Below are 27,621 nucleotides of genomic sequence, written 5' to 3' on the forward strand. Positions count from 1 at the left end.
GTTACACCTCAACTGTGCAATTCTAGTGGGAAGAAGAGGGAACTAAATATTGACTAGTTTATCTGCTGTCCTCAGGACCACTTTGTCCTCAAGCTCACTGTCACGATCTTCTCTGCATTCAGTTTTCCATTTGGAAAGTATGTTCTTTTTGGGGGTCTCTGTCATTAATACTCTGACAGATGCTCTTTGCAGCATGGTGACTTACCCTTGAGATGTGGCCTTCTCAAGACATGACCTTTGGTTTTAATTGTTTCTGCTTGTTAATTTCTGTTTCTAATTTCCCAAGCATGCTGCTGTTAGTTTTATGTGCACCTTTTGTTTATTATTAGAGTATTTCTCACTGCTTTGGGAAATTACTTCGGGAGGACTTTAATATCTGAGATAATTTCAACAGGTATCTCCTTATTTTGCTTCCTTTCCGCCTGCAGCCTGGATACAGCAGTAGCATTTCTCTGCCTGTGCAATAACACTCTGCCTGTGTTATTCTTTGCCACAATATTATCCTTTGTTGTGATGTTTCCTGTAGGTTATGTGTACATTACAAAGTAACTCATGAACAGTTTTACTGCTGTTTCTGTACAGTAGGACAATACAGCTTCAAGCACAGCCACTTAGTTCTCCTCCTGTATGGAGACGTAAGCTGGGGATGCAGCTAGAAAATGATCTTATTAAACAGTGCTTCTTTGTAGCAGCTTTTATTTCACAGTAATCTGCATTTTTACACAATTAATGCTAAGCATTCTAAGTGGAGAGCATAGCTGTAAACAGTCCTGTGAAGTCTTCTTGCTTCTTTCTGTTAGCACTATAGAATGTGTGCAGATTTGTAGTGGTTTGTCTGCATTTTCTACTCATGTTCTTCTGGGGAAGGGAAGGCTGGTGCACATTTACCCCTTTTGGGAGATATCTTTTCCCAGAACAATGCTATTTACACTAAACTTTTTCTTACATCTATTTACATTTTCTTACAATTCTGGAATAAGGTACGATTTGTAAGGTTTATTTTGGATCTTTCATAAACCTAGGTGTAAGTGCCATCCAGAACTGGGATCTTAAGAAAGTCAGATTTGGAATGGGTCTGAACTGCAATCGATTCCTTGCTCATAACAGCCTCCTGTGTCCCCCTCTTAGATTAAACTTTTCTGATTAACCAGAGAACTGCTGGTATATGGTTCTGCTATTTGAGAAGGATTTAAACCACTATAACAGTCCAGGACTTTTGTTTGTTCTTTCATTAAAATTGATGCACCTCTCCCTTACAAAAGAGTTGAGGAGGTGATCTGAATCTCTGTTGGAGGTCCCTCAGGAAGGATTATGTACTGGTTAAAGCTGGTATTAAATGTCTTAGGACTGATTTATCATAATCTCTGAAAGCCGTTTTGTCCTTGTTCCTACTCACCAAAAGTATAACTCACTAACTTTAACACCAGATGAGTGGGCTAGGGCCACCTTGCTGCCCTTATTCAAAAGCTCTTGAAAGCTGGAAACAAATGCAGCATATACTATCCTGAGTACTGCCTCGGTAATCAGTTTCTGTTGGTAATAAAGACTGATCTGAACCTACAGTTAAGCCTAAGTATTACTCTGAAATTTCATATGCTACTGCAACTTCTGATTCTAATGGGAAATGATGCTGGAACATCAAAAGTAACACTAGAAAAGTTTAATAGAGTTTTGGACCTCGTAGCATAAAGAAATCAAGGAAGTTTCATTTCCTGTGAGATTTCAGGCCCAGCTGTGCACACCACAGAACTTATGTAAATATATGACATTGTCACACCATACTCTACAGTAAGCCCTAATTTCAATTTTTAAAAAGGGCTTTTTGTCTTTGAAATTACCTTTGGATAATTTATTTTTACTTCTTGTCATTTCAGTAGTGAAGGAAGGCCTCTATACTGTCTACACGACTCACATTTCTGAAATACTCAGAAAAGTCCCAGAAGTCCCTCTGAAACAAAACAAGAGAAGAATGGATTCCTCTTTCTCACCATAGTGAGCAAAGTCTCCTTTTTTATTCAGAGTTGTCTTCTACTTGATCATCTGTGTTTATTGTCAGAGATAATGTAACGGGCGAGGTTGTCAAAGAAGGAAGTATACTCTTGTTAATGCTTTGACTTTAAACCTGAGCCACTGGCTTGCATGGCAAAGGGACCACCTGCTGTGATTCAAAATGTGCAGAGAAGTACCAATAGAGGAAGAAGAGAGAAGTTTATGGTCAAATCAGGAACTCCCAGCACACTCAGAGATGTCCCCTAAAGGGTTCAAAGTGCTTCCTTCAATGCACATCTTCTAAGCCATTGCCTGTGTCAGGAGGGCAGCAGACGACAGTGACGTACACACGTATATGGTCTTGAGCCAAGGAAATACTTAAATGTGTATAAGTTCACCTCGACTCAGGTAAGCACTTAAAGCCATAGCTAATATGCCCCAGGACATTACAATATATAAATATCTGCAACTACTACTTAACTCAAAAGCAGAATTAGTACATCATGCACATCAAAAAATATAAAGATGAAAACCCACCATATTCTGGGACCTGTCCTGTTCCACGTTTCAACAACAGTCGCACTCTCCTGCCACCAGACTTGATTAGCTCTATTGCTCTGGCATGTGTCATGTCCCTTGTGCTTTCTCCATTGATTTCAATTATTTGATCTCCTACCTGTCAGGTAAGAAGAACATTGAGTCAGACAGAACTGCAGTAAAAGGAGCATTTCAGAAAGAGACATATTCAATGGATCACAGGTTACTTGAATGACAGACAGACACATCAAGGTAAATTTGTTCCTGTCTGTCTGAGGGATATTACTGGCAGATTAAATAACCTCCAAAGTGGATTCTGAATGTGGTATATCAAATGCTGCTCGTCTTGTGCTGAAATCAGTGTAATGCATTTATAACTTGCCTCATGTCTCTCTCACATAAAAGATTTTGTTTTGAATTGCTTATGTTGAAGTCACTGGAAGTGTTATCTGTGCTACACCTTAACTTTCAGTGCTGTGCAGCCCTGGGAAGACCTTTGTTGAATATAACTTGCTGTTTTTATAGAGAAAAGAGAGGTTGAAAGCACAAAGATCCACCATTTCACAGAATGACAGAATCATTGGAGTTGGAAGGGACCTCTGGAGATCATCCAGTCCAACCTCCCTGCCAAGGCAGGGCCATCTATAGCAGGTTACACAGGAATGTGTCCAGGTGGGTTTTGAATGCCTCCAGAGAGGGAGATTCCGCAACCCCCTGGCCAGCCTGTTACTGTGCTCTGCCACCCTCAACATAAAGTTCTTCCTCATGCCGAGGTGAAACTTCTTGTGTTTTAGTTTATGGCCATTGCTCCTCATCTTGTCACTGGGCATCACTGAAAACTGTCTGGCACCCTCCTCCTGCCACCCTCCTTTGAGATGTTTATATGCACTGAGATCCCCTCTCAGTCTTCTCTTCTCTAGACTGAACAGGCCCAGCTCCCACAATCTCTTCTCATGGGAGATGCTCCAGACCCCTGATCATCCCTGTGGCCCTCCACTGGACCCTCTGCAGTAGCTCCTTGTCTGTCTTGTATTGAGGAGCCCAGAACTGGATACAGTGCTCCAGATGTGGCCTCACTGGGGTCGAGTAGAGGAGGAGCATCACCTCCCTGGACTTGCACTCAGGATACTGTTGTCCCTCCTGGCCTCAAGGCCACAATGCCAGCGCATAGTCATCATCCACCAATACTCCCAGGGCCTTCTCAGCTGAACTGCTCTCTAGTAGAAAGAATCATTTGAATATCCATATCTTGGTAATAAAGTTTCGCACCAAAGTAAGGATAGTGCTATGGCACAGGACATGCAGGAGTTCTTAGCAGAGTGTGCTTTGAAGTATTTAGCCACAGAAAAAATAAGCACAGCCCCTGGCTGAGCTGTCTAGTTAGAGCAGCCGACTCCAGTTAGAGCATCTCTGAATATAGATTTCTGCCACTCATCTCCTGCCTGGCTTTTCAGTCAGAGTTAGCTTCATTACTATTTTCCCACCTGTTTCTCCAGCTGTAAAATGGGGCAGTGGTGTCTGCATCTACCAACCACCCCAATCTCCCTCTCAGCCTTGACTCCTGCTGGGTTGTTTTGGTTTTGCTGTTCTCTCCATGAGAAGAGCTGGCTTTCAACGCTGGAAACCTTCTCCATGACTAGGGGAGTTGTTGCTTCTTGTGGTGCCTGGTCGCCATGGCAGACAGCACACATAGCAAGTGGCAGCTGTACAGCTTGCTTGGTATTGCAATATCACAGCTGCCTACTTATCTTGTGAGGGAGTTAAACAAGCAACATGGGGAGGTGACGTGAGAACATCTTAGCAGCAGCACCATAGCCTTTGGAACTGATGTTTTGCAGCTGCCTTGCACAAGCCTCCCAGCCCCTTTGGATGGGTGACCCAGGTGAAGCCTGGAGGTAGGGCTGATCTCCTGGTGCTGATGGAAGTTCAGGTCCAAATGATGGGCATCCAAGAGGGGTGTGGAAGGGTCTCAGGTGAGTGGGTTCAGCAAGCCTGTTTATCAGTGCCAGAGGAGCACATCTGCTTGGCAGGATCACACCTGCCTCAGTCTACATCTCACCGTGTGTATCAGCTACACTAAAATAACAATGCCTGTACATCCTAGAGAGGGTTTTAAGGAGACTAAGCAGATTTCAAGATGATGGGCACTTCCTTTTCCTCTTACAAGCCCATCTTGACAAAACCAGCTCTTAGCTGGCCTTGGACATTGAAATGTTTTCTGTTTTGTATGTTTTCTTTGCTGCTATTGTGCTTCTGTCAACTAAAATTGTAATCCTTCAGAGGCTTTCCTTCCTTCCCAAGTTTGAAATATAGTATTTACCAAATAAGTGTGCATAATATGGAATGTCAACAAGAGGCCTAGCTTTAGAGAAAACTGGAGGGGATGTCAAGAAGTTATCTAGTCCCTGCTTTTGTTCAGAGACAGAAGGAATGCTACTAAAAGCACTATGGTAGCATTTCTCAATAGGAACTCACATCTTCTCAATAGGAGTTGCAGCTTATTTTAAGAACTCCACCAGGATCCTGTACGCAATATATGTCAGTACTTTACTTAACTAAAAAGCCATTGATCCGAATAAAACCTTTCAGCCTAGGTATCACACTTTGTAAATGCTGTAGACTGAGTAGTGGGGGAAAAACATCAGGATTATTTTGTGAAAAAGGGCTTATTTTTGCAGCGTGAATTTCTTCCATAGAGGATTTTCTCTGTTAGAAAGAATACATTTGGTTATAGCATGCAATAAGCATTTTTAGATATTTCTGATGGCCTCCAGGCCACAGTGACACACAGCACAGGAGCCCTGTGCATTATGGAGAGGTCTCCCCTAGGTTTGACCATGTGAGGCTGACTGCATCACCTTGAGTTTTGGAGTGGCCAGTAGGACTGTAGTTAGTGCACACAGAGCAAAAATGGAAAATCTCTCTCACGCCTTGTGTAACGCAGACAGAAGATAGATATGTAGCATCCCCAAAAGGATACCAGTCAAGCCAAAGGAAGACAAAATTTAACCTGTTTGGAAAAACATGTTTCTAAATGTCATGAAACAATTAAACCCTGTTAGAAATCCTATAAAAACAAACCACGGACTATCCAGGCAACGTAACACAAAAAAGAGCTGTCTACCTTTGCAGAAGGTGTTTAAAATGATCTTGTTAGCATGTTCTGAGAGAAAAAGCGGCAGATTAGATCAAATGAAGGAGGCGTTTTTAACATTTCTTGATAAATGGCCTTTAAAACAAGTACTGACAAAAGCTGTGCAGGGCACGTACAGTCCTTCAAATAAAATCCTCTGCACTCCGGAGGAGAAAGACAGAGATTTTAATACAGTTTAATATGTAAAAAGGTTAAGTTAATGTCACATTTTCCCCTTGTTGTTTGCATTTCTTCTGTTCTCATTGGTCAATATGGAAGAACTCTCTTGTATTATTGTAACCTTTTCTGTATTTCAGTGGATTAAAATATTTTTTTTCTCTCTGTGGGCAGCACGTAGCTGATTTGATACTTCCTTTTATTATAAAATCTTACGCGCAAATAACCTGGGAAAGCTTAAAAAAGGCCGTCATCTTGCTTATGTGCCTGAAGGAGAGAAGAGAAAGAGTTCTGAAAAAATTAGGTGCTCTGAAATTTACATCAGAAAGTGTGAGACCAGCGATAAAATGAACAGTTGCAAGAGCAGTGGGTTAATTGCGTTCCATGCATTTGTGTCTTGTGGCTGACTGATGTATGACTGAACTATACTGCCTTTGCAGCACAAGCCCAGCTTTGATTAGATAAGAAAAACAAGGAAAGGAAATGTTAGCCCGAGAAAACCTTTAATTAGTCTTTACACTCACATCTGGGGAATTCATACAAAGAGAAAACCTTGACTGAGGAGTGTTTCCACATGTGTCTAGTAAAGTACAAATTCCTATTCTTATTTTTTCTGCATTTAAACATTTATAACCTCCCCTTCCTTCCCTTTACTGATGTAGCTTCTTTTATATGAGAGGATACCATGCTGCATGCTTTCCCTCTGTCCAGGCATTCAAATTTGCTTGTGCTCTTGCCTTTTCTATTGTGGGCTAGATTTTCAGTTATTGTGGGGCTATTTCTGTCTTTTTTCTTAAACACAGTGATTGTTTAAGAAGAGTGTAGGTATAACCACATCTGGAAGATGAACCAAGGTGAGGCTAGAAGTAATGGTTAGCATAGAAACAGGTCTGAAAAGAGTATATTGACTATTATACAGGATCCTTATTACTCTTTTTTTCAGGATTGAAAGTAGATTCCTGCAGTTTTATGCCACTGACATTTCTCTATACTTCTCTCTGGATTCAAGTCTATCCACAGTCGCCAAACTGGAGGTATTGCTAAGGTGGGGTGTAGGCTGAACAGATCAGAAAGACAACATTCTTCCCTCGTGGGAGAAACACAACATTCCTGAATGAAACCTTTGCCTTTTTGTAACACATCAGATTTGCAATTTACGGTTAGCTTGGATTCCGGGATTATCCCCAGCTGTATTAGCTAGTCAGTAATCCCCCATTTCATATTGTGCTTCTGAATTCTCTGCCTTAAAGTGAGTGATTTTGACTGCTTTAGTATGAAATTTTCATTTTGAAATCTAAGTAAGTCTTTTTAAACCAACTAAACAGTGATGTCTTGGCAACAGCAAATTTTATTTTATTATCTATCAGTAGGTCTCCAATTGCTAATGAAATTATCGAATCAAGCTGGTCTCATCCTAGGCCCCTCAGAAGCACACTTGTAATTTCACATTTGTAATTACTAATCAGGAGCAAACCATTCAGAGCAGCCTTTGAGAGGGATTATTTTCAGTTACAGTAATTCCACCTAGAATCTACTTCCCCATTCTTTTCTGTACATTCTCCTCTCCTTTTACCACGAAGACATAAACATGAAAATCAGAAATAAGAAATTAAATTAAGCTGGTCTGGCAGGATTTGCTTTCCACGATTTACGTGACTTTCTCAACTCTTTTGATAACTTGTCACAGATTATTTGAGAATGGAAGTTCAAAGAACTTTTCTTCATTATTCAGTTTTAAAAATAGGGAATATGTTTTCCTTTCTCCAATCTGCTACTAACTTTTTTTCCTCCATGAATTCTTGGACATAATTACTAATAGTCTAGAAATTACCTTCTCTTAGTCACTGAACATACACGAACATCAGCACATCCAGCACTCTTTTTTAAGCACTTCTCTCCTTATTCTGATTTATATTAATTTCTCTTTGAAGTTGACATAAGTTTATGGTCCTTCTGAACATCTCACTGAAGAGTGATACAAAGAAAGCACTGAATATTTCATCTCTCTTCACATTCCCAGCAAACAATAGACCTTTTCCTGTCTTTCATGTTTCTTTTAATATATTAATGTTACTTTTTCTTGATACCTTTTATACTTTCCTTGCAGACTGCTTGACAGTAATTTTGACACATTTAATCTTCCCTTTGCATCTAGTGGGACATCAGCCACCTAACAGGTGTTGCAGCATCAAGCTTTGAATGTCTAAATCTTTTATTAGTATGACCCTGTGGCATTAGCTCCTTTCATGCAAAGTGACACACTGGAATATCAGAGCATTGTTTTTAAGCGGCATTTCAGCAAGCTGCCTTCTGTGGAGATACAAAGCTTTGCAGATGAAAAGCCAAAATATTTTAAAAGATAAAGCTCAGTGTAGCAACATTATTGTTTTGTATGGCATTTAGGCCCTCTGTCATGTCACACTTCATGGATTTCACTTTTGTCAAGAAATTAACAGAAAAAACAGTTCCCCAGCTCTGGAGAGTTAGTCATCCCTCAAATACTACCTTCAGCTCCCATGCCATTCAGGTGCAGTTGTTTCATGACAGCCAGAGAGTACTCATGCATCATAATCACCAAGTTTTAAATCCACAAATAGCAGGGAAAACGCTTGAGAGTGCAGCCCTTGAAACCCCGTATTTTAATCTCACGAAGCCACAGACTGCCTTCAGCTCTTTGGCATCAACTTCAGTTTGAAGGTGTCGTTACATGGGATTTGTGCGTGGAGCTGCAATGAATGTGTCCCTTTGCAAGGCTGGCAGCTGCTTGGTAGCCAGTCATGCGGAACAAATGGATGGACCCCTTCCCACTCCAACTGGCAGGCACTGCACGGGACACCCCCGCAACTGGCATCAGCTCTGATTTGTAACCTTCCTGGCAGTCTTCAGCAAAGACTACAAACCCAGAGTGACGGAGCTCTGCACCCTTCAGAAATTCTCACCAGCTTAAGGTTGAAGCGTGTTGGCAAGCCACCCCGGGAAGCTTGCATGGCTGCTGCCTGAGCTGTATTTGTTCTGCAGACACACGCTCTTTGCAGCTATGAATCTGGCAATTTTACACACATTGAATACGCATTGTGTTTCTTTCTTCCTACAGAACATGGCCCTGGCTGAATTTCCATGCTGTCAGGATTAAATGCCTTCGCAAACTCAGTGGTTTTCCTCCTGACCTGATGGCATTTGATGAAGAGAATGCTCCTCTATTATACTCTTACAATATATAAACACAAAGTAAACATGGAATTCCCCCCCCCCCCCTTAACGTTTTAAAATTTGAATATTAATTATTTAAATTTAATTATGAAAGCAGTTTGTGTGCATGGGAAAATTCTCTGAAAAAAATCTGTTTCAGTTCAGTTTAATCCAGACGCTCCATCCATGCGTAAGAACAACTGGGCTATAAAATTGGGCAGCATGTTTTCTGGCAATAATGAGAAGATAATATTCCTTTGGAATGTTTAAGTGACATCACTATTGATAGGTTAATTAGAAAGAAAATTGTGAAGCTTCTCCAAATCATTAGAATAAAGTGCCTCTAGTACTTTGAGTTTATCTATCTGCAGAGTCTTTGTTCTGGCCATATATTATAGTAATTATTACCTGTTTTGTTAAAAAAAGCCAGCCATACATACAAACAGAATTTCAGAAGCAGGCTAAATCAGAAGGAAATACATATAGTTTTAATGTAGCAAAGAGCTTTTTCCTTGCTCAAATGTACTTTTCAACTACTGATGATAGCCTTGGGTATGTTTGCCTCCCTCAGTGTGTAAGGAACAGTCTCTAAGCAGGTGTATAGTTCCCGGTTGCACAAACTGAAATTAATTGTGTATGCACATTTTCATTCTATGTTAGATAAGGAAATCTAATGATAAAAGCAGCCTCAAATGGTTTCTGCAGAGGGCACTGCTATTTGTCATTTTCTTAATGTATTTTATAATTAAACCTCAGGAAAGAGACTAATTACACTTAATTCCTTTTATATGGGTATTCTATTTTTAGAACAGAAACATTTTTTTGCATATTATTTGTTGCTGTTGTAATTTTAATGAGTCCAAAAGGCTGAGAGATTGTCTGTACCTGGAGACTGAATAGCAACTCCAGAACATGTACGTTGGTGAATTTCCAAGTACTGTCAAGCCCTAGTATCATTGCCTGGATTTAAGAAGAGGCTGGATGTCTGCTCTGCAAATTTCCTCAAAGCAGAGAATCTGTACTGCCTGGAAATCCCAGCTGTAATAAGTAGTCTGATGAAAGCCATGGGGTATTTCTAGTCTTAGAGTCCCTCTGGTGAATTTTATACTGGAGCTTGGGTGTCTCAGTAAAGAGACATGGCATTTCTCTTTGGAGGAATTACAGTAACATGTCCCATGCCACTTTTGAAGCAACCACCCATGAAGGTTTAGTCGCAAACTGTTTTTCTGTGGCCAATCAGCTGTTTAAGCAGCTGTGGCTTCTTACCCTTGGAAATAACTGGGCCCTTTGCTCCCATAGAGATTCTCTCTTGCATCCTGCTCAAAAAGGGAGGGCGTGTTGCAGGGAAGAGAAGGGCCATAGGTTATGAGCTGAGCTGATGCAGAACAAGAAGTGGCTCTCACACCTCAGCGGGTGCTCTAGCTGGCTTTTCTTTTCACTTTTTTACATTTTCTGGTGAGAGGCAGAAACATTAGAAGTGTTATTACAGAAAGAGCTTAGAAAGTGGAAGAAGTGCATGACTGAGCGTCTGCAGAGAATGGGGACTGCAGGAGAGAGAAATGGAGTTTGCAGTGGTGGGTGGCTAACAAGACAACAAAGTAGACTTCTGGTACTACAGTAGACTTAATGCATTCTGCAGCATTGCTGCAAAATAATCCACGTACATGTGAATGAAAGGTGTCAAAGAGAAAATTTATTATTTGAGTTGTACTTTTATATATACATATAGAGAGAGCTAAGATGACTCTGCAGCATAATGCTATATTAATAGCATGTACTACACCACTGCAATCATGGATGGGAAGCAGTAAAGGCTGTTAAGAAGGAAGAAGAAAATTTTCTGCTGTCTTCTTGATGGTCTCAGACAGTTCCTATCAGGCAAAGGCAAGGCAAGTTCAAGATTTGACAAGCTGATTCTACAGATCCTACATAAAAGCCTGGGTATGGAGACTGCTTCATTCAAAGTTGCATCCAAACAACAAAACTGAAAGAACATAAAGTCTGACTTTCATGTTTTTAAACATAAAACCATGAGAAGATTTGAGGAGGAAAGATGCTAAAATGTGAAACTAAAGAATATACTTTCAAACACACCAGAGGTGCAGAGCCTGTCAGAGAACCAAGATCCCAAAAGATAGTTTGGGCACAAGGTAGAAAAGACTGCAGAAAATAGATTAATTCTTTGCCTCAGTGCTTGCTAAACAAGAGGGCAGGACAACTCCTGCAGAGATTCTGCTCATCACTGGGATTAGTCTGAAGAACAGATTCCAATGGCTAGGTCAGCAGCAAAGATTTTATCACAAACTGATGAAATGAATAGTAAGAAACCACCAGAAGCAGATGGATTTCATCCTCTACTCTAAAGGAATTTGGATATGAAGCTGCTGAACTAGTAGTTACAGGGTGTAATCTACTGCCTAAATCAGTAAATTGCTGAATAGCAGAGGAATGGGAAGTGGCAAGTGTGACACCATTCTTTAAGAATGGTCCTGGAAAGTAACCAAGCGAGTCTCATGTTCAATTGAGCAGGCGGAAGGAAGCAATAAGGATGGTGAGGGTTAGTTGGCACATGGATAATGATGATATAGTGGGTAGGGGTCAGTGCGGCTATTGAAGAGCGAAGCCATTCCTCACAGATCTATTGCAGGTCACTGGAACTCTCAGTGACTATATAGATAAATGTGTTCTGGTTAGTATACTGACACTTTCAGAAAGCTTTTAACAGCAAAAGCCTTCAGGAAAGGCTCCACTGTGGGATGATTATGAATAGGGTCTTCTAAGGAAGAGATTAAATTCTAGGAAAACAAAATGCTTTAAATAAGTGGTCAATTTTCACAATCAGAAGACCTTGCTATAGTGATTATTCTGTTCAGCATATTTGTATATGTCATGATGAAGAGGTTGAAGATTGGGGTGTTAAGATTTGCAGGCAATACAATGCCATGCAGGAGTGCCAAATCTAAACTTAAAAGTTGTAACAAAATAGCACAATACTGTGTGTTAAAGCAGCAGGTAAAATTCAGTGCTGCTAAATGTTAAGTACAGTACATGTGGAAAATTGCATACACAATCACCCTAAATTAACCATCACCCCTGAAGAGACAGATCTCATAGTCCTTGTGGTTTGCTCGCTGAAAATGTCAGTCCAGCCAAAAAAACAAACAGAATATAAACTGTTAGGGAAAGAATAGAGAATAAAGGAGAAGCCATCATTATGTCATTTAGGTGCACAAATATCTTGAAAACTGCAAATTGTTCTGGTGGTTCCACCTTCAAATGAATGTGATAGATTGAAAATGGTTCAGAGGAGACCAGTGATGCTGGCTGGGGTAAAGAACAACTCCCTTATGAGGCAAGATGAAATAGACCGGCAAACTTCAGTGGGAATAAGATGGGTATGATGTAAGTCAGTAGAATAAGGAATCACATGGAGAATGAGGAAGCAATCATAAGATTATTATTTGTAGCTGCAAACAAAAAAAGGAACATTTTTTTTCAAACAATACAAGCATTTAACTTTAGTATATCAGGAAGGTCAAAAGCATGAGCAAATTCAAATAAATGGTTAAAAATAGTTATAGATACTAACTTTGAACATTCTAGCATTAAAAAATCTGTGAACTGCTGACTGCCAGTGGCTTGGATGTTGTTATACCTATTTCATACTTGTCTGACATTCCTTTCGTAAGCATCCTCTGCTTGTCCTTTCTGGAATGAGAATAGCAGGCTGGGTCGGCCATAAGAATGGGTCTAATATCAGTATCCTTTTACCTGCATAGGTGATCTCCCCAAGTTTCTACTTGTCCTATTGGTTCGGCTTTTACCAAACACACAGAAGAGAGGCTGCCTCTGTCACTCCTGTTGCTGGTGTCAGTTATCAGAACAGCATCATTTGGTGAGCTAGGCTTTTTTCAGTGATATCCAGTGATAGGACAAGGGGCAATGGGTGTAAACTGGAGCATAGGAAGTTCCACGTTAACATCAGGAAGAACTTCTTTACTGTAAGAGTGACAGAGCACTGGAACAGGTTGCCCAGGGGGGTTGTGGAGTCTCCTACACTGGAGATATTCAAGGCCCGCCTGGACAAGTTCCTGTGTGATGTCCTGTAGGTTACCCTGCTCTTGCAGGGGGGTTGGACTAGATGATCTTTTTAGGTCCCTTCCAACCCTTGGGATTCTGTGATTCTGTGTGTTCATTTTTTTTCTAAAACTCGTAAGTCCTATTTTTTTTAAAGTTAGGGTAAATTAATTTTTTAGACCTGAAAAGCTTTATAAATCTTCTATAAAATACATGTTTAAATACAGTGCCTGTCTGCCCACTAAGTATTTTAGTCTTAATATTTCACACTTAAACATTTTTTGCAGATTATTAACTCATTCTTTTTCACAGCTGGCTTGAAGGATTTTGCTATTAAGCATAGAGAAACAGGGATGCTTTGACAGTGTTAAATTGAGTACATCTTTGCAAGAATGATGTTAATCACATGTGTGAGAGGAATATTTTTTTCTCCTTACTTTTCTGCAAACAAATTCTAAAAATCACACACAGTTTTTTCTTTTGAAATGATGAATACATAGTTCACCTACAGTAAATTCACTCTTGATTTATTAAGCTTTTATACTGTCAAAATACATTCAGGATCCCTGAGGACCTCAGTTTGCATTTCTTTGTTGTGCAGACACAAGAATGTTGATCAGCTTCACATCTGATATACGTCTAAGCTGATATACTCTTCCTTGAGTTCTGCGAATTACACTAACCCAGTACTGAGCTCCTCTTGCCACAGGCTGGCATACAGTTCATGTGCTCTAGCATTCCAGCTGGATTCCCAGAGTTCATATCAATCACACCTAGTCTCACTACAAGTGAGGTTGGACAGTGATGCATGTAGTAGGGAATTGGTGTGTGAATGAGATTATCCCAAAGGGACATGCAATTTGGTGAGAAAGCATAGCCAACATCTTCCTATACTGTTCAGATGGGTCACAAATCACAGAATAAATGGATGGGACTAAGAATATCTTTGCCTTTGTGCTCCATTGTAATGGCAGTGTTGACATTCACTGAACACTTACTATGAAGGTAAGATTAATATTACTGCATAAACTAAGCCAGGTATGCTATAGGTTTTAAGAGTAAGTGATACTTATGTAGAGAAGATTGGCTACTTACCTGAAATGAATCATTTTGCAGGCATTTGTCTTTCAGATGTGTGCATGAGACTAGCCAAAGAGAGGCTGGTGGAGCACTGCATGCTCCTGGAGTATACTTCTGTCCCGTATATGTGAGCATAATGTAAATATTTTATAGCCAAATGTTACTGACTTTTCAGTGGGGTTTCTGACAGCCTTCACTCATGTCAAGCATTCAGCAGCTGCCTCTCTACTGCTCCCAGCACACCACCTGTAGAAGACCTCTTAGGACCACTGCTCTTTCCATTGTTATATTTGCTGGGATTGGAGTAAACTTGCAAGCAGCTATCCAACAGCAGTATCTACTTTTCTCCACTATTCTTAACATGGGACTTCACTGGCTTTTAAGATCTAGAGATTTGCACGAGTGCCTCAGCAGTATAACTCAAAGTCTTCAGCTTTCTTTCTGATCCAAATAAGAGTCCAAAGTTTGCCATGGCAGAAATTAAAGATTATGCTGGTCAATCCTTGGTTCATTTTTGGATACAGCGATTGCCCTAAATGTTTGTAAGAAGGTCATGACTGATCATGCCATTCTTGCCTTCTTCCCATTTCCTTACTGCAGCTTTCTTGATTGGATAAAGAAATGTCTGTATCTGTCATCTGTTATCTCTACTCTATGACAGCTGCTTGCCTCCTAGTTTTGCTACTTTTTGCTCTTATCAACGTCAAGCTGAGCTGAGCTGCTTCTTGCTTGCTGTAGTTACTGACTGCAACCTCAGGTGTATCCCACTGCAGACTGTAGGAAACAACCCTTCAATCTGGGGCTAATCAATGATGGAGCATCCTAAACAGATGCTCCATTCTTCATTAACAAGAAATCTAGGAGAGGCTCTGTATCAGTGAGGACCTACTGCAAATTGTGGGGTCTGAATGGCTCTTAAAGACTTCAATTTACTGCCTCTGATAGGAAACAATCAGTCCTGTTGATGGTCAGTGCTTTTTTATATTTATGCCTTTCCTTTGGCAATAGGACTACAAACAGCTGAAATAAACCTGCAAAGACTCTGTTCTGGAGGGACTGCCGAAATATAGCAATGTGTGGAGAGTGGAATCACAAAGAACAGGAGCAAGATATACGTGTATGAAGCTACAGCAACTGAGTGTGATTTCCGGTACAAAATTTGGCCATGGAATGGGAAACTCGTACAACAATATATGTGGTAGCGCAGCCATTTCTGTGTGGATTTTGTCTTTTCAGAGATGCAAAACAACAGTTACTAAAAATACATTTTAAAAAGAGTGATGATACTTTACACATAATGATATGGACTTAAAAGAAGTGTGTGTGTAAGCTGTATTATGTTCAAGCTTCACACAAGGAAGGATTCCTTAATTGGTGGAAACAGATGACTTTGATCTTTTAAAAACCTAGAAATCAAGGTCTGCTAAAAACAGATACAGTGGTAAACTGACTAGATAAACAGCAAGCTAAATGTGTGCAACAACAAGCAATCAAGAAAGCTGAGATGGGAAAAAATCATGATGAACACAAAGGAAAAAGACTTCTGCTCTGTATGGTATAAAAGTTTTTCCAAATACTGTAGGGGCATAATTAACTAAAGCTGCTCTAAACTTTGCTGACTTTTCAGCTCTGCCTATCCATCCACTGAACCCACCACTTGCGAACAGCTCAAGTGATTTTGGGGTACCTGACTTGAGACGTTCGGGACTGTCCTCCAGTGTTATACAGTGTTTACAGAATCCAGATAGCCTAATATTGCCTATTCCTTTGAGAAGCCTGAAGAGTTAGTCTTGATCTTAATTAATTTCTTCTGGGAGACATAGTTAGCAATACTCTCCTGCTTAGAAGCCTAAACTTTTGTTTCCTGTGGCTCAAGGGAGTGCTTTAGTATCATGAGTTTCACAGGCATTCTGTCCCCCTTATTGCAAACACAAATGCACAAGTCATGTTGTCAGAAGGAAAAAACCCAGAAGTTGCCTGACCTTGTATTGAGGACACTTATAAAGAGGTAAATGTCAGGTTTGAATATTGTTGAATGCTCATTCATGGGTTTTGACATCAGTTTCAAATGTAATACTTATGCCTTCCATAATTTCAAGCTTTAGTTTCTGTCCAAGTAAGAGACAGATGCCCTATTGTCTGCCTGCCTTTTTTGACCCTTGGCTTTTGAATACTGAATTGTTCTGTTTTGCTAGGAATAACTTGGTGTATGTGGCTGAGTTTTCCTGAATAACCACAAATAAGGTTAGTGTGAGCTCTGTTATCATGGGAAATGATGAAATACACAAACTGCTGAATGCTGTGAACCTGTCCACAGCCCTGGTTGGTTACTGTCTTGAGTCTCACTGTGCTGCTCACTCAGCAAGCTAGAACAGACCAAGCAAAGTCACACAGATTTCTACGCAACAACACAGAAGCTCAGAATTCACACTGTAGAAGCTTTCTGTCCCTTGTGCATGATTTTGACCTTTGGCTGTGTGCAACTGAAACAGAGAGGAACAGACTGTAGGAAAAGTGACAAACAGGGAAAAAGGATTGAAGAGTCAGAGGAAGGCTACGAAGTTTGAAAGATACAGAATTCTGCGGTGCCTGTACTGCAGATGTCTGTTCTGCAAATGCAGAAGAAATGTCTACCAAAGAATGAGAAAAATAACGTAGTATGAGGAGATATGAAGAAGCTAGAGATAGGGCTAACTGGTGTATGTGAACTGAGAAAAATGAGTTGACAAGACAATGACACTAGAAATGTCAGAGATGAGAAGTATAACTTTTGCGGAAGATGTGAAAAAATATGTAACTCACAAAGTGATAAAAAGACACAGATGCACACTGTGTATAAAAAAGCACATTCCTCCCTCATTCTTCATGAATTTTGCATTCACTAAACCCATTTGTGCAAGATGCTCTGTATCTCTGCAGCCGTCAGCCACAGGCTCTTTGTTTGACGCTGGTTTCAATAAACATGCTGGCTGCAGGAGATACCATTCAAGGCAATAACAGATCTATTGATCATATCTCACATGTCTAGCCAACACTATGACCATCCTCAACAATTCTCCTGAGAGTAGCCAGTAGTTCCCTGTCTCTAAGAAAGGAAGGGATAGAGATCTGCAGCAGAGCTCTGCTGGTCATTGTCCCCAAAGTGAGACAAGAATAAAATAGGAGTCACCACGAGCCTTATCTAAATAGACCTGTAAAACTGCTGCCAGAAGTGCTTGAATCTTCAAAGGCTGTGGGGACTGTATTCCGCATTGGCTGTGTTATGTCCCTCATCTCTGGTGACTGATTCAACTCAGTATTACTGTCACTGATAGTGCGTGTGCCATATTATCACCCTACTCTGAAATGAGGGCTTGCAGCTTTAATTTTCAATGCTGCCATCACCAACTAGTTTTGTATTTTTTCCCTGATGTTAGGAACAGTTGAGAAAAGGAGTCCTAATGTGCTCAAACCTCCATCATTTGGGAGAAGATATCAAAGGCAAGGAATAATTCTCCAAACTTTTCTCATGATTCTTTTAATACATTCTTGTCTTACAGAGCACAGACGTGGTCCTATTCAGTCTGTTTTTGCAATGGTGTGGGCAGAGTCTTGTATTTCTGGTACTTCTTCATCGTGAAGAAGAAAGGAGGGTGGAGATTCATTTTTAGAACTTGGAGCTCTGTAAGTCTATCTGCCATTTAAAGTTTTGAATAGCCATGTTTTCTTTTGAGGTCTTTTCCTTAGATCTAATGAAACTTTCCTCTGTTACTCCTAATTTGTAAGATATCTTGCTCGTTGTGTAAGTTATTTTTTTGAGTCACATGTTTCAGGGGTTATAAGCCTTTTCTGTAGTAGGCTTTTCAGAGTTCACCATTGTAGCTTGTTCTCTGCTCTGCTGCCAGAATTAATAGGGATTTGTATTTACTTCCAGTGTAGTAATGAGGTTCCCCCTACGGAGGTCTTCAGCAAGCAATCTCCATTAGAATATCCATGAATTGCAGTAAAATTCTGCTGAAGTTAATTGTGGTATTTGACCTTGCATACGGTTTTATATGAAGTTACACAATTATGGCTGTGGCTCTCCAACATTGGTTGAGAATAGTCTACCAGCCATGCAGGCAGAGGATTCACATGAAGAAACACTTTTTCCTGTAATTTTCAGGTCTTTTGATAGACATTTCTTTCCCATGTCTAGTGACAGATGAATCCAAGTTAAACTAGGATGTTTGCTTGGGCTTTCTTAAGAAGCAGAGTCTATGAGCCCAAATAGAAGCCTCAGTGCATGCGAAAATGCCACAGCTAAGAACAGTGAAAGATGTAAAACTGTTTTTAATGCAGTATCTATACAGGATGGCAGAAAGAGATCCTTGAGCAGAAAAGCAACATGCTGGCGAGACTGATAAAGACTGTGTGACACCAACTCACTAGTCTTCCACCTGTCTGGCTCTCAAAACAATTCCACAGAAAATCAAAGTAGAAAGCTCCATCGGTCAGGAAGGGCAAGTAAAGGCTATTTTAGATCTTGTAATCCTAAAATGGAGTGCTTCTAAGTGGATTTGTGTCCAATAAAATCACAAAGCACCCAGCGTCCATTCCGAGTGGGAAGGAAGACCAGGACTTCTTGTCGGAAATGATGATATAACAACAAAATTCATTAAACCTTTCCCCCCCTTCTATGAATCTTTTAAAATCTAGACACTTCAGGCAGGGCCAGATGAAGACCATCACCTGCAGTGCTTGCTCTTTGAGTCTGTTCTGTCATCTGCTCCCAGGCTTCACTGGAGCTCATAAACACCTGAAGATCAAACTCAAAGTGTCATAGGGATGCCCCAGTTCTGGTGTCACTTTATGTTGCTTCATCATTGTCTTTTTGCTCATTTTATCTTTGTTCCTATTATTAAGGTATATTGCATTCTTTTCATACTTACCTTCCTCAGCAATGGATCTACTTTATTTTCTTTTACAAGAGGTTTTTTATTGGTTTTTATATTTATATTTATATTGTTTTTTTATTTCCATCTGATTTCCTATAATCTTAGCTTTTACTTCTTTAAATTTATACTCTGCATCTGTAATGCATACACTTTTACATGTATTTAGACCTCAGAATCTTTTGAATATTTGCTGATAGTATTTTAGGTTTTTTAACACATGTCCAAGTGGAATATATTCTGGGCTCATCCCAGCATTATCATTTCGCACTAACGGGGTACAACATGCAGACTTGAACTAGCCTATCTAGATCTTTCTTCAGTTAAATACTGCATTGCTTCAATTATCCAAATTTATAAACCCACTAGTATAGATGTAGCTCTATTATTCCAAAGTACTTTATATTCTTTATTTATTTCTGTAGAGTAGAGAGATTTATATCTATATGAATGTGCCTTTATCAGGGCTTTTGCTGGTTATAACTAGACTGACAACAAGATGCTGTTTGTGGAATATGTTTACTTATTACATCTAAATGATTTACAGGCAACATGTTTCATTATGTGATTTATCTTTTTCAACAGCTTAGCTGGGTTTAATTTTCCAGGGTGAGTGGAAATAATGGTGGAGTTATGCATATTATTTCTTTCTATAAGCATGATCTATACCTTGTGTTATCTGCTTCAAGTTTTTCTTTAAGGCTTCAGGTAAATCAAAGAAGGCTGTTCAAGGAGAAGGAAAAGGGAATCAAAACAATAATGGAGATAAGTAGATCATGAAAAGAACTATCAGCTGGAAAACGCTCCTGATTACAGCCTATGACATAAGCATGGTTATCTCTCCCCAGCACTGAAAGGCTAGGATCAGTGAATCTGATCTTTAAAGACAATACTACGCAAAGCAAGAAGCTCTGAACAGATTTTTGCATATTTTGGTATAGAGATGAATCTGTTAAACAGAGATATACAGAACTGCAGCAAGCAGGCTGCTGGTTCCAGCCAAGAAATGGGAATAAACCTGCATTATTAGCAGCAGATATAAACTTAGGAAAGGAGATATGGGAACAGAACTCTGCTTCCTTTGCTCATCTTCCTGTATACTCTATTCCTTTCAGCAATGATTGATTGTTTTTGTGTTTGTTCTGTTATTTTTGTTTTGAAGAAGCTGTTACTTGAGCTTCTGCTGTCCATCAGTTACAGGTCACTGGAGATAAAAGCCTTGCAAGTTCTAAATCCATTTATGACTGTCAGGTTAAAATGGCTGTTAAACCGGAGAATACAACACAGGATGCAGTGACAAGACTGGAGGGCAAAACTGATTCCAGAGAACGATGCTTTAAAGGGGAAGAAAAACCCAGTTACAACTATTTGGCCAGAACAACACTTGGCTGTGTATTGTGGCCACATCAAGAAAAATTTTTTAAAATAAGTTAGTATAGAAAATTTATTAACATTTTTCACCATAAGATACAGGACTTTTTCTAACAAAACTGAAGAAAACTTATTTGTGTTACATACTTTTTATATTTAGGCTATTCACCGCATGGATAGTCTAACTTTATTCTGTGGTACTGTTTAATTCAAATGATAAATGGATCTTAATAGGTTAGTTTTCTGCCTAATACAGGTTATTATTTGAACCCTCTCCAAAGGCATTGTTCTTCTGTTCTGTAGTCTTAGCCATTTGTTTCCAAATATGTTATTCCAAAGCTTATTAAAACCACAAATTTTTCCCACCTTTAATCATGTTATGGGTGCTAATGTACATCTTGCTTACAGTTTTCCATTAACAGCAACTGGCTGATAGTGCCACAGTAAAGGAAAGAATGAAAAGACTCATTAGAGAAGATATTTCTAAGTTATAGTTCTATCTGCAGCATGAATTCCCCTATATTTCACACAACAAATATTGTGGGAGTATTTCCGAGTTACCAGTTGCCTGCCTGCTTGCGCTTCAGCTTCCTTGTCACAGGGACTGATTATACCATTGCTCATTTATGCAAGCTCCCAGTCCAAGGGTTTGCACTCTGTGGTACAACTGAGGCCAAACTTAATTCTATAATTCTACAAAGTGGGCAAGTTAAGAGTGATTTGAAACATTCTAAAACTCCTTACTTATACACAGGAAGTCTCTGATAGTATATTCAGACCAATGACAATGGTCACCTCTTTCAGCATGAAGTCAAAGTTGATGAGCTTGTTAGGATCGAGAAACAGAATCTGTGTAACAACCATGACATTTGCAAATATACTATTACAATAAACTGTACAGAACACAATTTTCATTGCCCATCTTTATAATCAAATATTGGTTGAACAAGGCTGCACTAATTAGATACACAGTTTTAAAATGTTGACTCTTGATAGTCTTTTTAACCTTTGTTCTCTCCTTCTCCTTTTTGCACACTCACTATTCTGCAAGGTATCAGCAACCCTTGAGGAGTTTGTACCTCTTTGTTAGCACCACTGGACAGGTTAAACCCATCTATTTTTGGTTAGGTAATTGTTCCTACATACAACATGTATTTTTTTTAATCACGACATTTCTTATGTGAATGCTTTCAGAGTTAGTATTTAGTCCAATAGTACAGTAACACTATTGGATATAGTGTTATGATTTCTATCAATACAGGACCCAAATGCACTATTATCTATGCAGACTAAGACCTATAGTGAAAACTGATACCTACAAACAAGATTGAATAATATCAATAAGCAAACTTAGCAAACACTATGAAGGCAACTTCATTAAATTAGTAAAATAACACAGACCAAGTCTTAGGTTTCATAGTGTCAGATAGGTATCGCTTTGCCTTTGTGATTAGAGACATAACTGTTAATTATGCTGATATTATTATCAAAGAAAAATCAAACTCCATGTCAGAGATTTTTAAGTTGCTGAGATACGAGTGAAACAATAGAGAGAAAAAAGTATAACACAGTATAAGCTATTATCAACAAGCAGTAATACATTTATTCTGCAAAGAAACTACACAGACCTACTATATGTTTCAACTAATTTCTTGAACTTCTACAGAATAGCTTTATAATATAAAAGGTATTTGGCAACTGCTCTTTAAAACTTGGCCAGAGATTAAATAATTGCTTTCTCTTTGACCCCATCACCAAACACATCTGTAAATGTTGAAAAAAAATTGATACAATACATTTCACTTACCCTCATCCTTCCATTTCTTATTGCTGGCCCGTCTTCTGCTAACCTCAACACATACAAATCCATTTTGTACTCCCTTCCTCCTCGAATACTAAACCCAAAACCTTTGGCTCCTTTCTCCAAATCAACGGTGAAATAATCAAAGTCCTGTGGAGACAAATAACCAATGAAAGACAATTAATGATATGACTGTTGGGGTATACATTCAAGAAAACTTTAAAATACATCTCTTCAAAAGTGCAGTTATCCAGCTGATATAAACAAAGGGACCCTCAAAGTATAATTCTACAATGACAAACTTTGGCTATTCCTGAAAAGAGACTTTAGCAAACTAAATGCTCTAAAAAAGTCTAAACCACCCTGAAAGGGCACTTTCCAGCAGTTGCCTGGCACCAAAAGGTCTCCAGATGGTTTCCCTATTCGGCCTCAATATTTTCATGGCAACTGAGTATAAGTGTTTATTTTTATGCAGAATTAGTCATTTGGCCAGTGAGGTAGCAGGCAGTTCCTGTATAAGTATCATCACATTTACACATTAGGAGACACACCACCTAAATTCCCAGCACAGCTTAACATGATCAGCAGGCTGGACTGCATGGAGTCACAAAGTACAGCAGCTCTCACCACTCTGGTTAAAACATGTGTCTTGAGGAGGATGTGGGAAGTAGGAGATTTGAGTTTCACCCTTTCTGTGTCCTGCAGAGACTGAGATCCACCCTTCCAGTTTTTCCTTGGTGGACCCAAACTACCAGCCCCGTAGAGGGGTCTGGGTGGGAACTTGGTCTGATGCTTCTGATCAATTCGCAGCCAAGACTGCAAGAGCCATGGGAGTAGGAGAAAACAAGAGCAAGCTTGAGTGGTGTAGACCAGTGGTTAGAGGATTAAACGGGAAATGCTGAGAAACAGGCAGTCTAAGCATATTTCTAGATGCTAAGGAGCATCTTACAGTGTATGTGCATGTGGATAGGGGTTTGCTATTTAGACACAGAAATGCACAGTATTTTCAGAGGGTTCTCTGGATTCCTTCAGAATTTGGGTATTTTCATTGATAGAGTTCATGGACACAGAAGCCATATATATATGTGGTTCCAGGATATACTGTCCAGAAGTTTACATTCTCTTATTTAATGTTTTTCAGACCTCTATTTTTTTCTGCCTTTCTGTGAGGAGGAGGATTTTCTACTGAAAGTCTGAACTTTGAGCTGAATCCTCAAACTTTCACAGCTTTCGTTAAGTATTTGTCAGCAGCAGAATCTTGTCCAAGGTAACGTAACTCTTCACCTACGTTTTGTTTTTCTGAATGTGTAAGATTATGTTTGATGTCAAAGAAACTACTTGCACAAGCTAGTTTCTCTGCAGCCAGACTATTACTAACAGAAATATAATTTTTATCAGTCAGGATTCACATTTATTTATTTATTCAGTTTAGATAAAGCCTTCATTTTCAACAGTGCTGTAAAATGCAGTCTGACCTAAGCACATCCACTGTTCAGTGACTGCATTATGTTCCTAGGAATAAAAAAATTCCTCTGGTAATGCAAAGTCAACTTATATCTAGAACTTTAATTTTAACTCTCCAGTACCTTAGAAACAGCATTTATTTAACATTATAGTCACACAGTTATAGTGTTATTTCAGAGCTCACATAGTTCTTCATTAATGGTTTTGAAATAACTTCCTCTACAGAAAAATAGTAGCTAAGAGTAAAAACAATAAAGGTGCCTTTTTCTTCTCTAACGTCTTTTCTTTTACCAATATACATGATCTTTCCCTACAAACCCTCATATTTTCTGTTTAGCATTGCTGTAAATTTGTACCTGGGGCTGCCTGTACTCTGACAGGGGGTACTGCCTGGTGTCAGGTGAATGCTGCCTGTAATCTATCAAGGGTGGCTGCCTGTAGTCGAGAGGTGGTGGCTGCTGGTAATCCATCACTGGAGGATGCCTGTAGTCCAGTGGAGGCTGTCGGTAGTCTGTTGAGGACTGCCTGTAGTCTGTAAATGGAGGTTGCCGGATGTCAGGTTTCACATCCTGTCTGGCTTTTACTTCTGACCTATAACTGAAAAAGGCAAAATGATTTAGTTTCAGAAAGCAGCCAGACATCAAGAATATGCATTACAAGTGATATTGAGGAGCGAAAGCGAACTGCCTCCCTGCAAAATTGCGTGAAACCAATTTTTGCACAGAAGCAAAACTTTCAAGGGTAAACAGTCGAGGCTTTTGAAATACGGACATAAGCAATTTTCCCTCAGGTCAGTCATAACGTGTGATTCTCCTGCTCATGTGGTCAGCAGTAAGCTCAAAGGGGCAGGAACAGGAAAAGCATCCTGATTCCCCCTTATCTTGCCTACTTGGAAGATAAAATTGCATGTGGAAACACCTACAACACTCACTAGAAAATAATGCATTGATCTTATAAAGTGGGTTTCCAGAGATAAGATTCCTGTAGAGTATATGAAACATCAGCGCAGACACTTATAGTCCCTCTGTTTCATTGACATAAATTATTATTGTTGTGGGCTTCTTAAGGTTAAAAAGGGATAAATTCTTTGCACTAGTTGTTACAGTTTTAATGAAAGGTACTCTTTGATATAACATAACTTAATATAGTGTATATTATTATTATTACACACCCAGTATAATGCTATCTGGCTACAAGCCATGGCAGATCATATGGGTAGTTATGTATACAAGTAATGCAGGGTGAAAGGAAAAAAAAAATGGTTAATGAGGAATTAATAAAGTAAAATACTGCTTTAACTGGTAACTGGTTACAGGAAGATGAATCCTAACACTTCAAAGATAATGTGACTTTCTGTAGTACAGAAACTAGTTAATTAATTTACTCAGAGCGGCTCTCTTATCACATGGAAATTGGCGCATAATGGCATTTCACACTTCAGGGTGAAGTAAGGAGTATTTTTTTACTGCAAAGCTTGGTACCATGTAACGTGCTGAATGGGCACAGAGGAAGTCTGAACCCTTTCAGCAAAGCAATCCTGTAGTAGTAGAGTTGGATTTAACAAATATGTTCACATAGTGGATGTTTTCACACTCTCCCCAAGAATGTATGTGCATATACAGGAAATACACGCTTCGAACTATATTATAATAATGATCTGGAAGTTTCCAGGTGACCAAGTTGATACATGGACACATAGAAACCGTGAAAGGGATTTTGAAATGTATTTATTGATTAAAAAAGTTACATGCTGAAAAAATGAGAGCGTTGCTTTTGATTGTGTTAATTTATGTAGGAGAAAGGCAATTTAAATGTTATAAAAAAAATCAAAAAATTTAAATCTGTTTCAAAACTTCATTACTTTACTAGTACAGTTACAGTAATATTATGGCAGATCTGCCTACACACTAACTTTAATTAGCTGAATCTCTATCCAGACACTAAAATATCAGAACTATTTCCCTTTGACTTTTCTGAGAAGATGAAAATAGCTTGCTGGCACATGTTCTTTTAAAACCTGTACATGGCATCTATAGTAAGACCTGCATGTTGACAGACAATCCTCTTTCTTTCTTTACTCAGGATCATGATTCTGTGAAATGAAAATGGAGAACAAACAGGCTGACTGTGATACTGAGCCTTAACAATATTGAAAGTAAAAATACTAGTTCATATTACTAAGAGATTTAAATATCATCTAAAATCTTGATTTTGATACAGAAACTATGTATGAAGCTATCAAAACAAGCTGTAATGTGATTTATAAAATCTAGTGAAAATGATACTTATACGAATTAGAAATAATGATCCTTTTTCTGGAACAAAAGTAATCTTTCAGTGGGTTCCCAATAAAAGATCACAGCTGTGTGTCAAAAGATGATGCTTTTATTTTCGCTGAATATATGAATAGTGACATGACCAAATAGATCTTATGCTGTTCAGTAAAACGATTACATAATATCTTTTTAGCACTTTAATTAATATAGTTTACTGGTCCCCTCTGAAAATTCCCAGTTCAACAGATGTGTACTACTGACTTACAACTGCACAGAGAGACTTTTGTGAAAGCTTTGCACTGGATTTTTGTCAGAAACGTATGTCTTCCAGGAGATGATCACTTTTGGCAAAATTACTCAAGGAAATATAAGGCAAAGAAATTTGCCAAGTGTGACTAATTGAGAGAAAACAATTTTGGGCAAATGAAAGTGCTACATCTGGTAAGCAAGGAGAATTAGGGGGCATAGTATCTAAATCACAACTGAACTCAAGTATATCCAGAAGCAGAAAGTTACAATCCTGTAACCAGCGTCTACTATTTAGGGAAGAGGGTCTTGATGAGGTATGATGGTTATTGAAGATTAGCATAAAGACAGTCAGTGCAATCAGCCTCATTTAACATGCCAAAAATTAATCCAAAGACTAAATAGTGTTGATTGGAGATCATAGGAAGTTTGTATCAGCCCACAGCTTGAGCATGCTCTTTATATAAACAGCTTTAGTACAGCTGGTCACAAAATTTCTATCCCCCTACTACTGAATTTCCATCACAGATAAATTTGTCAATGTATATACATAAATTACACATGAGAAATTGGCTGGAAAATGATACACCATAGACAGATAGAAGCTGATATAAAAATATCTTCCTGACTCCAGAACTCTAATAGACCAAATCAGGCATGTAAGATATATCAGATACTGATATACCTGTATTCTGTAAGTTGTAGTGATATAAGAAAGTAGTATGTTAGCAATAAAATTATTAACAAGGAACACTTCATTGTTTAGTTCCTTGGCAAAGATATGATCCTGATGGACATTTGAGGAAGGCTGGCTAGAACCTTGTTCATAATGTTTCATACCCAAACAAGACTTACAGATCATCCTGGCATGCACAATTCATGCCCTGTGGGTGCAATCACAGCAGCGTGGATTGCCAGAGCCCCACAGGCAATGGCTCACAGCTAGGAACAGCAGGAAGACCCAGCACAAGGGTCCTCACAGAAGGCAAAGGCTGGAGGAGCTGCTCTTACCTGTTTTCATGTCCTTGCAGCTGGAGGGGCTGAGGAGGTGGCGGCTGGGAGACGGGGCTGTGCTGGGCGACGGGGCTCTGCTGCGCCAGGGGACTCTGCTGGGCCATGGGGCTGTGCTGCTGGGCCATGGGGCTCTGCTTCTCCGAGCTGGGGGCTGAGGCTGGGCTGTTCAGCTCTGTGTAATGGGAAGCTGGAGATTAAACACCTGTCACAGAGTGGCATTTACTAAAGGGCAAAGGTAGACAATTATCATTTTTGGTCACACACAGCCTCTGGAAATTTATGCTTTGTCGCTTTTGCTCTCTTGGGTTATAATTAGATTTTAAGACATCTGAACTTAATGGGCTCCTTTCGATA

General features: G+C 39.3%; 1 protein-coding gene across 11 annotated transcripts in view; it reads right to left on the reverse strand.

Annotated features, from left to right (window-relative positions):
- The window catches only part of MAGI2 (membrane associated guanylate kinase, WW and PDZ domain containing 2), a 731,950-nt gene that overhangs the window by 21,244 nt on the left and 683,085 nt on the right, over nt 1-27,621 (reverse strand). For 5 of the 11 annotated variants that reach the window (XM_065666957.1, XM_065666908.1, XM_065666901.1 and 2 more), the window contains 4 exons: nt 27,265-27,454; nt 24,088-24,328; nt 22,274-22,417; nt 2,527-2,665 (listed from right to left, as the gene is read on the reverse strand). In XM_065666957.1, coding sequence (XP_065523029.1) covers nt 2,527-2,665; nt 22,274-22,417; nt 24,088-24,328; nt 27,265-27,454 — 714 coding nt within the window. The remainder of the gene's footprint in view (nt 1-2,526; nt 2,666-22,273; nt 22,418-24,087; nt 24,329-27,264; nt 27,455-27,621) is intronic. The other 6 variants (XM_065666937.1, XM_065666928.1, XM_065666981.1 and 3 more) reach the window with 3 other exon arrangements.

Source organism: Lathamus discolor, chromosome 1 (assembly GCF_037157495.1).
Source record: "Lathamus discolor isolate bLatDis1 chromosome 1, bLatDis1.hap1, whole genome shotgun sequence".
In the NCBI taxonomy this organism is placed as follows: domain Eukaryota; kingdom Metazoa; phylum Chordata; class Aves; order Psittaciformes; family Psittacidae; genus Lathamus; species Lathamus discolor.